The sequence below is a fragment of the Lampetra fluviatilis genome, chromosome 57, assembly GCF_964198595.1.
Source record: "Lampetra fluviatilis chromosome 57, kcLamFluv1.1, whole genome shotgun sequence".
Classification (NCBI taxonomy): domain Eukaryota; kingdom Metazoa; phylum Chordata; class Hyperoartia; order Petromyzontiformes; family Petromyzontidae; genus Lampetra; species Lampetra fluviatilis.
In genome coordinates, this window is record NC_136331.1 from 7,932,779 (window position 1) to 7,948,209 (window position 15,431).

The 15,431-nt window shown below is 52.7% G+C and overlaps 1 protein-coding gene across 9 annotated transcripts in view; it reads right to left on the reverse strand.

Annotated features, from left to right (window-relative positions):
* LOC144950309 (syntaxin-binding protein 5-like) overlaps nt 1-15,431 on the reverse strand; it is a 209,945-nt gene that overhangs the window by 107,798 nt on the left and 86,716 nt on the right. For all 9 annotated transcript variants that reach the window (XM_078880407.1, XM_078880406.1, XM_078880412.1 and 6 more), the window contains exons 4-6: nt 14,040-14,140; nt 11,941-12,075; nt 1,768-1,831 (exon numbers count right to left, since the gene is read on the reverse strand). In XM_078880407.1, coding sequence (XP_078736533.1) covers nt 1,768-1,831; nt 11,941-12,075; nt 14,040-14,140 — 300 coding nt within the window. The remainder of the gene's footprint in view (nt 1-1,767; nt 1,832-11,940; nt 12,076-14,039; nt 14,141-15,431) is intronic.

Here is a 15,431-nt window from a genome sequence, read left to right on the forward strand (position 1 = left end):
GAGTTTGGCCTACTCTTCCACGCTAATTTGTTGTCCCCCACCCCACCCCCGGCACCTCCGATTAGCCCGGTTGGCTACATACGGGTGAGGAAGAAGCTCAGCAAAAGTACGCACATTGGCAGAGGTGGGAGTAGCCACAACTTGCACCCACCATACACGAACCTGCCGATCTGATTAACTGCGGTGTTTAGTAAACTGCTAGGTTGGAAAAAGACGGGGGAAGGGGGGGGGTCTAAAAACCTTTGCCCTCGTTGTTTCAAATGCCACGCCGAGAGATGGAATCGAACCGGTGTGCAGTGTGCTGACCGTCGTCACAAAGCCGTGGCGGCCATCGCGACGCAGTCTGACCCAAACGAACCCCAATGACGAAATTGGAAAACGGCGAAACACGTGGAGGGACTCGGCAGACGGTTTGTCGGGCTGAGAACGACGTGCGGGCAAGGCAAGGGCGATAGGGAGCGTTACAGCTCAACGGATCCCTCCATGAGACATGCCCATTCTGACGACTCTCTTTGTGCAGCACGCAGAGCGAGGCCCAACGGACGCGACTCCTTCTAAACGGTCGCTCGCTTCGCGGGGAAAAAGATTTGGAAAATGTTGGCGAATGTCAGACGCTGTTGCAAAATCAGAAGTCATTTTTTTGAAGTCGCCAAAACCGTGAGTGCCAACTGTCGGCTGCATCGCCGACTCCACCACCACCACCATCATCATCAGTTGTCGTCAGTCCCGTCGTCGTGAACCGTTTACTTGAATTCCTTAACGGCACATTTATTGTTGGAGACATTCACGGTGAAGCACACCACACACCACACACACACACGCGCCAACGCACTCAATTTCAAGCTACATTAAATTGCCGTCCACCACGTCACGCTGAGCAATCACGGCAATGGACTACGGAGCGGAGGAAGTGCCGCTGCCGATTTTAATCAGGGCATTTACATTTCTCAAAGAGCGGCACACTGCCTCGCGAACTTGATTCCTTAAGGTGGGAATGGCCACCACGTTGCGGCGAGACATGAGCAGACGTCGGTTCGAATACGTCTGGGGTCACCGTCGTGGGGCGGGTTGATCTCCTCGACGCGCAAAGCCACGGTGGCTAGGAGATGTTAACCTCCTCGCCTGGTATGGAGAAGGTCGTGGGTTCGATCCCAACCCTGACACCTGCTGTGTATTTGGAGGGTTGCGTGTTTCTCTCTCTCATCATAATCACGGTGGTGAGATGTTAACTACCTCACCTGGTATGAAGGAGGTCGTGGGTTCGATCCCAACCCTGACGCCTGCTGTGTATTTGGAAGGTTGTGTGTCTCTCTCTCTCATCATAATCACGGTGGTGAGATGTTAACTACCTCGCCTGGTATGCAGAAGATCGTGGGTTTGATCCCGACCCTGACGCCTGCTGCTGTATATTTGAAGGTTTGCGTGTCTCTCTCTTCCCGTGGTCGCGTGGATTTTTCTCCGGGTCCTCCCGTTTCCCCCCACCCCACCACTCCACATTTAGAATCGACATCGCGCGTCCAAGAGTATTTGGCCTCCGCTATGAAACCCCACGCGATAAGCCACTTCGGTTGAGTTGTCATCTGTGGTGGCCGGGTCACGTCTGCAACAAAGAGCTACTGTATAGCTCAGTGGACCTTACCTGGCAAATGAAAAAAAAACGTTTCCTTAGTTTCGTGCTCAGTTCACTTTGCGCGAGCCGAGCTGGCAACGCGTGCGGTGGTGCTGAGCGCGTCACGAGACCCCGGGGAGCCGGCGTGCGCCGCTTACCTTCCCTTCGTCCACGGGGTTGTCGCTGATGTGCACGATGGAGCCGGGGTGGGCTTTCGTCGACCTGCGGAGCAACAACGGGGTTTACGGGAGCGCACGGTGAGCACTCGCCCCGCTGTATGCGCACACGGACACAGCGTCGTCGCCAAGCGCGTTGTGACGTCACAAGTGCGTTGTGACATCGCCAAGCGCATTGTGACGTCGCCAAGCGCATTGTGACGTCGCCAAGCGCGTCAGATGTTTTAGCCGGGCTCATTCTCGCCTTGTGATTGGTCGTGCTGCTTTGGGACTCGACTCAACTACTTTTATTTTACGAGGTAAGGCCCCACTGAGCTCCACAGCTCTTTTTCAGAAGCGATCCGGCCACAAATGATAGCTTAACGAAGTGGCTTATCACGTGGAAATGTATAGCAGCCAAAGACTATAAACGAACGTTTATAAATGTGGAGGGGAAACGCAGAGGACGCGGAGAAAAATCCACGCGGTCACGTGGAGAGAGACACGCAAACTCCAAATATACAGCAGGTGTCAGGGTCGGTATTGAACCTACGACCTCCTGTATACCAGGCGAGGTAGTTAACACCTCACCACCGTGGCGCTAGAGTCCCGATCTCGCTTCTTGGATCGTGCTGCTGCTGCTACTGGCACCCATCCTAGACTCTCATCCAGATCCGGCGGAACGCTGCTGGTGAACAGACTGCAGTGCAATGCAATAAGGTCCATGCATGGCCATAATCACACTACGACTGTGCTTTATTTTAAATGTTCCATTTCACGAATTGCCCATCGGCCTGCTAATGTTGTGATGTGGTTGACGGTTCCACCACTGGTGTCTTCGAGGATGAGGGGGGAGGGAGGAGGGGGGAAGGTGGGAGGAGGGAGGGGGGGGAGGGAGGGAGGGAGGAGGAGTGTCAAAGCCAGGAGGTTGCGATGTTTGGGTCTCGAATGAGGCTCGTATTCCGGACGTCCGACTTGTTCCACTTCAATAATAACTTAAACAATTGGACATCCTGGTTGTGTTGAATTTAATCTCATTCTGTGCCCTCAATTACATCTGAAATTGATGCGGGGATTCAGGAGGCGCTCGTCACTCTGGGAGCTGACCCATGAAGTGCCCTCGCCCGGCTGGAGGACCGCTTTAACCACCGCAAGACCCCGCTGGGGAAGGCTTCTGCAGAATCCGCCGATGTCCACGGGACGTCGTGACGGCGAGCATCAAACCCTGGGCACCCGCTTCACCCCCGCCGCACTGACCGGCGTGGTGAAGTATGGCCCAAACAACCCTGCCCCCCCCCCGATGACCAGTACGCCATGGGGAGGCCTTCATCCGTCAGTGGATTGGCTAAGGGGATAGTCGTTAACCATTGTTATTCTAAATGTAATATCACCTCCACTCAAGAGGGTATCAAAAACAGTGTACGCTAAAAACAGAATACAAAGAGAGTAAAACGATGACATCGAAGCAAAAGCTGGGAGAGAATCGCGAGCCTTGCAACTACCTCCTGAACACACCGAGGCTCATAGCGTGACAGTTCACTGCGGCCAAGGCTTTGCAGATCCTCGTGGCGAGCGCTTGAGAAGACCCTCCCAGCATCGAACGCAAGAGCCAAGGCTCGGAGGGTAGTAGTAGTAGAAGTAGCTCCGGCTCTGAAGAGCGTGGTAGAGTATAAACCCCAGTCGTATGACAAATCAGTCAGGCCCACAGGTGGGATAGGTCCAAGACCATGCGGAGCTTTATAGATCGGAATGGCTAACTTAAACTGGATGTAAATCATGGTAAATTATTCCTATTGTTGTTGATGATGTTGAAGTGTGATCTCCAATTGCAGGGTCAGGCATGCCTTGAAGGTCCATTAAAAGACAATTGCCCAATCCATTAGCCCATTTCATATTATTATCATTAAATGCAGTGTTAATGTTATGAGATATTAGGCATGTATCAATTAAATAAATTCGTCAATTAAAATAGTTCTTACGCGCGTGATAGATGCATCTAATCACGCAAATGGGAACACTTTTAAGGTATGCTAATGGTGCGCTAATTGCACTCGCGAATGTCACCCTGAGATTGATGCGGCAGACATCTGTACCAACAATACGAAACGACGAGATAGAGCGGCACGAGTAAAGTTGAAAAATCGCATCTTTCAGCCGACTCACAAAGCCGCCGTAAATCTCGTGTTGCAGTAAAGAGTGACGTGCCTGTTGGAGTAATTACGAGCGCGGAGAAGCTTGCTGCTGAGCTGTAGCCGCGCGCACCTGTGGACAACGTAGCCCCTTATTCACCAGGATTCTGATGAAGGTCTCCACCCTGTTAGCCACGACTATCAATGACTGCTCCGGTGAAACTACCTTCAAGCTGTGCGATGTTTGGCTTTGCAACTAACACTCATGTCCCCTCCACCTCTTACCACCTCCCATTTGCTACCCCCCCCCCCCCGCACTCACATAACAATCACAACATCGTTAGTCCATCTCGGACTCTGTCTGTCGCAAGGTTCACACAAAACACACGCAGAGATTTGTAAATAGCACACGGGCCTCAGGCATGGTGCAAACAAAAAACACCCATCAGCATTGCCTGCACCAAGTGCATTGTGGTTCCTCTTCCATAACAGAGGTTTTTGGGGTCAGGTCGCGTAAATATAAATGTGTCGTCAAACCCGCCACCACACGACGAAGCCAATGAGCAAGGTTTATCACGTGAACAGAATATGCCAATTCGTTGCTGGTTCAGCACACCGCTGTGTTGGAGGCTAAATTGAACGAGTAACTAAAAGGCACGTTTTGACTACGTGGAAAACTTTCAAATAGACACCTATTGCAAGGCATATCAAGTCTGCATGAGCCACACGCACGTGTTGTGAAAATGCAAACAAGTGTGCTTTGATAATGTAGGCACTGCCCTTGAAACTGATTAGGCTGCACGAGAGACAGCCTCTTTGATGGCTTTGTATCACCAGTGCTATGGATCCAAAGGCAACCAAAATGCGAACAGTACAAGGGCAATGTGAACACCAAAGCATTCGTCGGTTTTCGGTGGCCTGCAGACAATTGTTCTGCTACCATGGGGCTTCGCCATCATGTACAGATGTGATTATGGCGTGTTTACACGTTCCCATCATTTCACTGTTGTCCTTCCCCCGCTACGTGCAGTGCGAAAGAAGTTCAACATACATACATACATACATCACCATCACTGCGCCATCATCAAACTACTGGAGTAATGCACTTTTACATGAACGAGATTGAAACTAATTTCTTTAGAACTGCTTTTTTGTGTTTAGTTTGTCAGCCTTTCCCCGCACTTCCAATATGCACGTGCGCTCCAAGAGAAGTTGAACATTCATACATCACCATCACCACCTCATCATCAAGCCACTGGAGTTACGCACTTTTAAATCATCTAGATTGCAACTAATTTCTTTAGAAATGCGTTTTTGTCTTTTGTTTGTTAGCCTTACCCCGCACTTTCGATATGCACGGCTGGCTACGTACGCTCCAAGAGAAGTTTAACATTCATACATCTTACCATCACCACATCATCACTCTCGTCAAAACCATCACCACCTCGTCATTACGCCACTGGAGCTGTGCACTTTTAAATCACCCAGATTGAAAACTTGTTTCTTTAGAACTGCATTTTTTTGTGTTCAGTTTGTGGTCCCTTGCCACCGCCCGATTGGCACGGTCGCTTACGTACGGTGCGAAAGAAGCTCAACATACGCGCGTTCAGACAACCGATTTTCGTTTCCCAGCCACGTTTCGCAGAGCCGAGAGAGAGCGCGCGCCGGGCGCCAACTGGAAGCGGCGGCCACCTGCCTGTCTCTGGTCCATCGGGGAGCGAGCGCTAAAAATCCGGCTCCACGTTTCCCACCCGCCGACTGCGCTGCTTCGCCCCCCGCCGCCGATGAGCTCATTAAACCGGGGCGGCAAGTGGGGGGGGGGGTGGGGGGGGATCGGCTCCACGAGATGCCGCTCCGACTCGCACGGAAGTTTGCTGGTCGGCGAAATTGGCACCTCGGGCTGTCGGGGACGGCACGTGCCGTCAAATCGCTTGACCTCCCGCGGCGGCCGGCGTCTCGCCGGAAGCCGGATTATCTCTCCGTGAGTCCCGCGTAACCTTTCCCGAGGTGACATTTTTCAGTGTCAACGGGACGCAGATTTGAATCGACATTAAAGGCAATGCGTGAGAGATGAAAATAAACCCCCCCAAATAAATAAATAAATAGATGTAGAAACGCGGGGGACAAAAAAAGAAGAAAGCACCAAGGCCCCATGATTTCGTTGAAAAACATAATAATTTCCAGGCATCGTATTCAGAAGCGTGGACGGTAAAGGTGCGGCGCTGCAATTTCCTGCTCACACCACTGCTGGCAGGAAGGGCATCCTTCTTGGAAGAGGTGGGAGCACCCCACACTTTGCCCCACCACACGCGACCCTGGCCATTGACTGTGAATCCATTCACAACTGCTGGGTGGACAGAGGCGAACGACTTTAAGACACTCAGAGTTTAAGACACGAACAGTTTAAGATGCTCATGGATTAATATGCTCACAGTTTAAGATGACAGCCACAGTTTAAGGCGACACTCAGTGTTTAAGACACTCAAGTTTAAGACGACATAGTTTAAGATGATACAGTTTAAGATTCCCACAATTTAAGACGACACTCATAGTTTAAGACGACACTCATAGTTTAAAACGACACTCATAGTTTAAAACTACACTCAGTTTAAGATGGCACAGTTTAAGACGACACTCACAGTTTAAAACGACACAAAGTTTAAGATGGCATAGTTTAAGACGACACACACAGTTTAAGACGCTCACGTTTTAAGATGACACAGTTTAAGACGACAGTCACATAAGACGACACTCACAGACATGCCGCACCGGGAGACCAAACATGCTCCCTCTGTGTCGCGCTGACCATTGCACCACGGCTACATCCCTCCATCAGCGATGAAGTCAACAATACAATCACGAGAATAATTTGCACTTATCAGGCGCATGTCACCCGTAGATCCCGCCAACGCGCCCACCACCGTGGTATGGAAAGCCAGTAAATAAACAGAACCTACACAGGGTATATGGCCAGAACTAGGCGGTGTCTTAACGAGCAAAGGCACACATTGTCGTTCCATAGTCTGGGAGCTTCGCAATGGCACATGCCCGATCACAACAGCAGCAGAACCTTGACCTCGGAGTGCTCAGGAGACGGGAAAACATGGGTAAAGCGGAAGTTTACGCACTTCGCGCTCAGGGCAAAGTGGCATTGAAACACCAAACCCACTGAAACATTAAAATATTTATTCGACACAAAACTGTGGGGTTATTTTTTGTTGTTTAACCACTACAACACTGAAGCCAAGCGAAGGGCAGTGGCAGTTCAGTGCCACTGAAGGAGCCTTGTGCAGGGAGGGCCGCATGGCACTATCATGCACGCTGACCCTAAATACAAACCCACTGCACTCACACAACTCACACAGCTACGGTTCAATTTAAATATTAACTTTCGTAAATTGCAAAGCACTTTTTTCCCCCCGGAGAGGCCCCTTGGGAACGCCAGCCACTCCACAGTCAGAATCAGAATAGAATCAGAATATTTATTTATACCCGAGAAATCCGATGAGCCATAAAGCTCTTTTTCACAGCTGTCCGGTAAGTCACGTGGGTGGGAAGAGCCGACGGGCGGCGATCATTCACACGTGGGGAACGCCGGCGATCACCGAATGACAGCAAAAAACCCCACCGCCGTGGTTTCGCGCAAAGCAAAAAATCAAATCCCAGGCGCGTGAATCACCACGGCGTCGGGTTTTGCTGCACCACGTGACGTGCGGCAGAGCGGGTGCGAAGGGGCTGCCCGCTCTGTACCAGCGCGGACCAGAGCGGCACTCTTGAAGGCGTCGCTCGGAAGCGGCTCTGCGATCTTCTTGGTTCTTTCGGTAAAGTGACGTAGAATGGAAATAATAAAATAATAAAAATAAAACATAATAAAATAATTATCACGACGTTTCGGCCACAACGCCGGCCACAATGCCGAAACGTCGTGAAAATTATTTTATTATGTTTTATTTTTATTATTTTATTATTTCCATTCTACGTGACTTTACCGAAAGAACCAAGAAGATGAATCCCTGCAGTCACGAAAGCTTTAAATCGAAATTTGGCTCTGCGATGTCCGCTTACTGCAGGGAACCGCGCGAATGATACGGAGAGATCTGAGCGGACGCTTCGTCTTACGAGACGATGCCGAACGAACGATCGGGATGAACTCGGGGGTCGGGGGTGGGGGCGGTGGAGGGGGGGGAATACAAAACCACGTGGGAGAACCCGAGGCTTCTTGGACAGCACCTCGGGGTGTTTCACATCGAAGCCGAGAGAGGCGGGATGGCGCGGAGAGTTCGCTGACAGCACTTAGCGTGCCAGCGTAATGGATTAGGTGCCGGCTGCTCGGTGCTTAACCCTCACGTCCCAATGTGACCACCTTGATAAAATAAAAAATAACCCCCCACGACCACCACCACAGCCTTTCCTTCTCGGGCAAATTAAAGATCCACGCAGAGAAGGAGCACGGCCACAGCACAGTGCTGGGGGGGGGGGGTCGTGTCTGGGGGGGATGATGGATGGCCACGATCGCTGCAGCAATTTATCTGGAATTGGGGAAGGCAGTGGAGGCAGGGAGGGTATGGGAATAGGGAACGCGTTGTAGGGTGGTCTGGTGGCTCTTGCGGTGACGGAGACAAAGCGAGGGCACGGTGGGGGGGGGGGGGAGCTGGAGGAACGGGGGGAGTGGAGGGACAGTGGGTGGGGGCAGGGATGGCGGATAGACGGGGAGGGGATGGGGAGACGGAGGAACGGGGGGGGGGGCAGGGGGGCGGAGGGACGAGACGGGGGGGGGGTCAGTTCAGGCGCCACCCCGGACTGTAACTGCGCTCGTGGTGGCCGCAAGCCGGGCTCTGTGTCGCAGACGCTCGCGGCCTCAGGAGGCGGGGGCCGTGGGAGTCGCCTTTCATCCCCCACCCCCCCCGAACTCAATGGCCACCCCCCCGCAGCTTTCAGGCGATTCGTTTTCGGGATGCTGCCCGTGGGTTATTGAGCGCGCGCGATGACGGAGGGAGCGGGGTGATTCATTGCGGCCACGCGCTCGCACGCCCCTTAATTGTGCTTCGTTATCCAGTCGTAATAAACGAGGATTTGCTGGTGTTCACGACATTTTATAAACTTCTTTTTTGTACGGTTGGCTCTTTGTCATTTGCGGGCTGCGGATTTACCACGCCTGCGATGAGAATGAATAGTAGCTTTTAGTGCACGCTTCACATATTTTACTATTTATATAAATCTCCACGCCGTCGCTAATTAATTTAACCAGCTGCTCCTCACTCGCCGAAGGTCAGTGACTCCGTGCCCACGTGACCGCAAAGGTCGACAATTAAACCGATGACACGTTACTCTATTTTATTTTTACTACCAAACTTGCGTACGTTTTGCGTTGTCTGTGTTTTAGTTTCACCTGCTCTCAGCCCCAAACCCTTGGTGGGCAGTGTTGAGTCTAGGGCAGTGTTGAGGCTATGGTGCAGTGTTGAGTCTATGGGCAGTGTTGAGTCTATGGGAAGTGTTAAGTCTATGGGCAGTGTTGAGTCTATGGGCAGTGTTGAGTCTATGGTGCAGTGTTGAGTCTATGGGCAGTGTTGAGTCTATGGGCAGTGTTGAGTCTGTGGGCAGTGTTGAGTCTGGGCAGTGTTGAGTCTATGGGCAGTGTTGAGTATGTGGTAAGTGTTGAGTCTAGGGCAGTGTTGAGTCTATGGGCAGTGTTAAGTCTATGGGCAGTGTTGAGTCGATGGCATTCGCCCCCCCCCCACCCCCCGCAAATCCTGCACCGATAGTTCCATCCCAGCGCAGCCGCTTTGCCAAATCACATCTCGCACGGTCCACACCAGCAGCACGCGACGAATTATTTGGTGATGCTGCTGCTGCTGCGTCGGCAGTGGTGCAACAGCACAGACGACCTCCTCCCCATACACGTTCTCCCCCATCCCGTTCCCTCTACCCCCTCCCCTTCTCGCTCCTCACATGAAAGTACAAAACACCGCGCTCGCAGCAGCGAGCCCAATCTCGCCCACCTCCCCCCACCCTCGCATCACCACGTGAACTCAGAAGCGCAGCGTTGGGTGGTGACTCTCTGTCCTCGGTGTTGTTTTCTGCAGCGCGCACGCTAAACCCGCACCGGCCGTTCAGTGCGAATGCGCCGTCAATTCAATGCCTCTTCATCTCTCCTCATTAGCATGTGAGGCTTTCATCACACTTCAAAGGGCATTTACACTCTCACCTTTCCGGCGTGGTCAATTCGCTTTCATGTCAGCTTTTCGCAAACATTTTATCGGTGTATAATAACGATTTGGTATTTCAACGACGACAACAACAACAAAAACATGTTCCTCTCTCGACATAATTAACGCGTCAATAATTTACACGTGAATAACGCACACGGCAGCGTGTGTTAAATGAAAATCATTAATTATTAATCTTATCTTGTATACGATCAAATTTCGATTTAAAGCTTTCGTGACTGCAGGGATTCATCTTCTTGGTTCTTTCGGTAAAGTCACGTAGAAGGGAAAGTCACGATCACATATTTTACGAAGGGTTTTTAAATTGCTTTCCAATTTTTTTTCTCCGTCCCGTTCGCTGCCCCCTTGTCCGAACCTGGCGCCGATCTTTGCGCCCCTTGAACGCTGTTTGACGGCGAAAGTACGACTCTGGAATCGACGGACGCGTCAAGCACAACACGCACCACGTTTGATGCGCAGGAGGCACGCTGTCATGCTCAGCTATTTTGTTCCTTAAATTCTCCGCAACGACGCTCGTGATTTGTTTTGAGTGATGCGTTCTGGAGTCGTCGCGTCGAACTGCGGCCCATGTTCAACAGGGACGTCGCTTGCCTCTGAACATCAGGCGGTTCAACATCATCGATCCAAGCGAGACTCGCTCTGCTGTCGAGACACTGACTGTCAAAACACTTGTGCAGCCCGCGATTTGCGTTCAACAAATGCTTCTGAAATGATGCACTCCCAGAAGGCCTTGCGGGCCGATCGAATGTGTAACAATTTTTTTTTTAAATTAACAATTCATAATAATTATTCCAACGTGCGAGGAGGAACCACAGACGAGCGGGGAAACGCAGAGAGCAGACAATGAGCAGGCGCCAACAATTCCCTTACCTCCACCGCCCTCTGTGTGTCAAGGTTTCTAGCGGACAATTAATGCGGGAGGAAACCGGAGTACCCCGAGGAAACCCACGTGTGTGCGAGAGAGCAACGCTCTATCCCATACAGACGGAGCAGACGAGGGGTCCACGTTTACTGTGCACGTACAGATATGTGAAGGAGGTGCTGATGTCCGCTCATTAATTTAGCTAATTGTGAAATGCATTATAAAAGAGGCTGTCTCTGGCCATTTCGTTTCAAAGACAATGCATACGTTACACTGGGTAACAAAACATATTTTTTTTGTTCCTGGGTAGTAAGTGTTATTCCTAATTGCTTATGCCTCAAAAGTACAGAAATGGCTATTATTATTCCCCGCAAACTTTGCTTTGTGACGAGGACAGCGATATTTTGAAATTTACCTATTTTCAATGAGAAAACGTGGTGTGTATTTGCGTCTTTCGTTCACATAAAGTCCTGGTCACAAAAGCAAAGTTTACGGGGAATAATAGGCATTTTCTATACTTTTTAGGCATAAGCAATTAAAAAATAACACTTAGTACCCAGGAACAAAAATTGTGTTACATAGTAAATTATATTTGCATGTTTTGCCCCATGTATGACGCGTACTTAATGCAGACTTGCAAAAAGGAACCTTTTTGGTGTTTGAACATCTGAACACCTCCTGTTCTATCGCCAGAAAGGGTAACGAGTGCTCTCGTATATTTCATCATTTTGAAACTTGCAAAAACAACAACAACAAAAGGTCTCGTAAGATAAATTGCATCTGTGCGAATCGTTGTCGTCTGTGTGTGTGTGAGTGTGTGTGAGTGCGTGTGTGTGTGTGTGAGTGAGTGTGTGCGTGTGAGTGTGAGTGAGTGTGTGAGTGTGTGTGTGTCAGTGTGTGTGAGTGTGAGTGTGTGAGTGTGCGTGTGTATGGTCCTGGCGCTCGTGCGCACACTCACAACTCGATGGCTCTGTTCCACATGATGACGTAGCCCGAGAGCTGAAAGCACTCCACGTTCACCACGTGTATGTTGCCCTTCTTGGTGCCGATGTAGAGCCACTTGCTCTGGAATGGCAGGTGGGCGCAGCCGATGCTGCGCGCACACACCAAAGGCAGACGGCAATGATTCACTCCCCCCACCGCCCCCCACGTGTAGCCTTGGCAGACTCCTTGGGGGCAAGTGCTGATAGCGAACAGAACATATGAAGGCCGGCACGGCAAACGACAGGGTTGGGTGGCCAGCACCACGTCCGACCGCCTTTGTCTCCCTAGTGGCGATGTTTACACACCGCACCTAGGGGAGACCCAGGACCGGTTCAGATAATCGTCACTGGTATCTGCCACGAATGGGAATCGAACTCGTGTCGCTGGGTTCATAGCACGGCTCGCTAACCGCTACACTACCGCTCCGCACACACACACAGAAGCTCAGACACACACAGAAGTTCAGACACGCACAGACGCACATTCAAACAGTGGCAAAATCAATACTCCAAGATCCCTGTCTTGTGGAAGTAACGGGAACGTGTCCGTTGGGAGGGACCGGCACCGAGCATCGAGCGAGCCAGCGGTGGCGGTCGCTGTGCATGCCGCCCGTCATCCTCGGGGAGTCCCAGGGCCGGTTCAAATAATCGTCGCCGGTGTTGGCCGTGAGCGGGAATCGAACTCGGGTCGCCGGCACACACAAAGACAAAGATCCCCCGGAGAGCCTTGACAGACTTTTGGGGCAAGTGCTGTTAGCGAGCACCTATGAAGGCCGGCACGGTACACGAAGGGGTGGGTGGTCAACACCACGCCCGGCCGCCTTTGTCTCCCCAGTTGCGATGTTTCAACACCGCACCAGGTACTCATTTTAGGTTGAGTCGACCTAAGGGAGGCTCAGGACCGGTTCAGATAATCGTTGGCCGTGAGCGGGAATTGAACTCGGGTCGCCGGGTTCGTAGGGCAGCGCCCCAACCGCTACACCAATGTTCCCCACCACGCACACACAGACACACGCGCACACACAGACACACGCACACACACACATGCGCACACACACGCACACACACACACGCGCACACGCACACACACATGCACACACACACGTACACACACACACGCGCGCACACACGCACACACACACGTACACACACACGTACACACACACACGCACACACACACACACGCGCACACACACACACTCTCGTGCCGGGCGACACGCGCGACACCGACGTCCCACACGGCCGCTCCGCACGCGCGACCCGCCCCAAACGCCGGCGCCGTGCGACGCCCCGGCCCGCCGCTGCCCGCGACCGCCTTCGGCTCGACGTGCCGAGCGCCGAGCGTGGAGTGCCGTGCGGCCGAGACAGACGGTGCAGCCACCCGGGGGGCCGGAGCGCGCGGGTGGGGGACGACGCCGTGGGCTCGTCGAGGTGTCGGCGAGCCGAGCCGAACTTGCGGCGTAGGTTAGGGGCAGAGCGCGGGTCTCGAGACACCGGGCTCCTGTCACCCACACCTGCCTGGGCGGATGAATGTTTGACAATGCTCGCGTGCAATGCGGAGGGAGGCGTCCTTCGTCGATCGTGTGGACGGGAGAAACGGGGGGTTGGGGGGGTCCCACGGAGTTTCATAGCCGAGCGCTCCGTTCACCCAACCTGAAATGCTGCTCGTTTGGAGCAGACGACCGATTTTGACTTTGGTTGCGGCGGTGTAGCAGTTCGCGTACCAGCGTGACGAACCCGGGGACCCGAGTTCGATTCCCGCACGTGGCCAACACCAGCGACGATTATCTGATCCGGTCCTGGATCTCTTCTAGGTCGACTCAGCCTCAAATGAGTACCTGGTGCGGCTGGGCGCGATGTTGGCAACCCACCACCTCGCGTACCGTTCCGGCCTTCATAGGTGCCACTCGCTAACATGCACTTGCCCCTAACATCCTGTTAAGGCTACCCGGGGGATCTTTGTCTTTGGTTAGAGCGAGATAATTTTTTGCGCACGACTCGTCCGAGCGGCAGGAAAGAAACCGCGGCGCTACCTTTGATTTGCTCGTCGTTCGCGAGGCCGCGCGAGACCCACCTCTCCTTGTGGAACTTGAGCGAGTGCAGCACCGCCGGCTGCTTCTGCCGCAGGTTCCACAGGTGGAGGCTGTCGTCGGAGCATCTGCTGATCAAAGCGCCCTGTTCAAGACACGGTCACAGCATCACACGCCGGAGCCGGCTCAGCGCAAGCCTTGCAAACCGCCCTGCCCCGCACGCCCGCCAACCCACGCGCCTGCCCGCCCAAAGGACAGATCGTCAGTCGCGCTCGGTGTTGCTGGCGCCGTTCTCCTCTCCGTTTTCGGTGATTTGTTTTGTTTGTTTTGTTTGTCCCCACGGAGTTTTTGTCGCGTTTGTTGCCATCGGCCGCGCGGCGTCGTGCGACGTAGGCGGAGGAGCAGCGCGACTCACCCCTCCCCCATCGCGTCCGAGAACAACACCACGGAAGCGGATATCGCAGAGCCACATCTGAGATGCTCTTCGAGGTGACCTCTGGGTCCGCACGGTCGAGGGCAGTGCCTTCTCACCGCGCTCTGCCATGGTGCATGGCGGTCAGACTGATATTTGAATTCCCAGAGGTGGAATTTATCCAAATTAAAGTACGGAAGCAAGGTTTAATGCGAGGAGGTTTTTCTTGGTTTTCTTTGCGCAGATTGTTCATGTAAGCGCGAGGCTGCCGACGAAGGTGCCACGCTTCACAGACGAGCACGGTCTGCCAGTAAGGAATGATGGTGCTACGTGGTGTTACCTGATTGAGTAACTTTCAAGTAAATTTGTTTCTCTCCCAAAATTCGAACGGCGAAAGCCTCGACAAGTTGACCTCATTTTTTTTGACCAACATCACGGGGTCCTCAACATCTACCGTGAACCAGACGGCACCACATCCTCTCCTTCATCCACCCGCGGCGCTAACCCGGGCGGCCGCTGGGCTCGGAACCGCGAGCCTCCGGAAAAAGAGACGCGAAAAAAGGTGCCGCTTGACCACGTGAGCTGAAGAAAAAAAACCCGTGTCAATTGTCCCCAGACTTCCCAGCACCCTCACTGGCATTTGTCCCCGCGATTACTCACACCGACGCATAGTGGCAAATCATCCCTGGCATGCAAGGCACGAAGCTTATTTCATGCAACTCAATACACTTTGCAACAAAGCTGCAAAGCCTCATGGTCTTGGCAGGGATAGCCCCGATGTGACAACAGCTGTCCCCGGTGTCTCGAATGGCCTATGTGTGTAAGACTGTGTGTTTTTGAGTGTGTATGTATTTGTTCGTATGTACGTTTGAATTATTTCGCACCGTACGTAGCCAACCGTGCTGACCGGAGCTGCGAATCACCGAGACCTCTGGTGGATCTATGCAGTGAGATCCACGCGGTTTTTCACTACTAGCTACCGCCCCAGTCTTCCAGCTCAATCCCTGCCAGAATACCCCCCCCC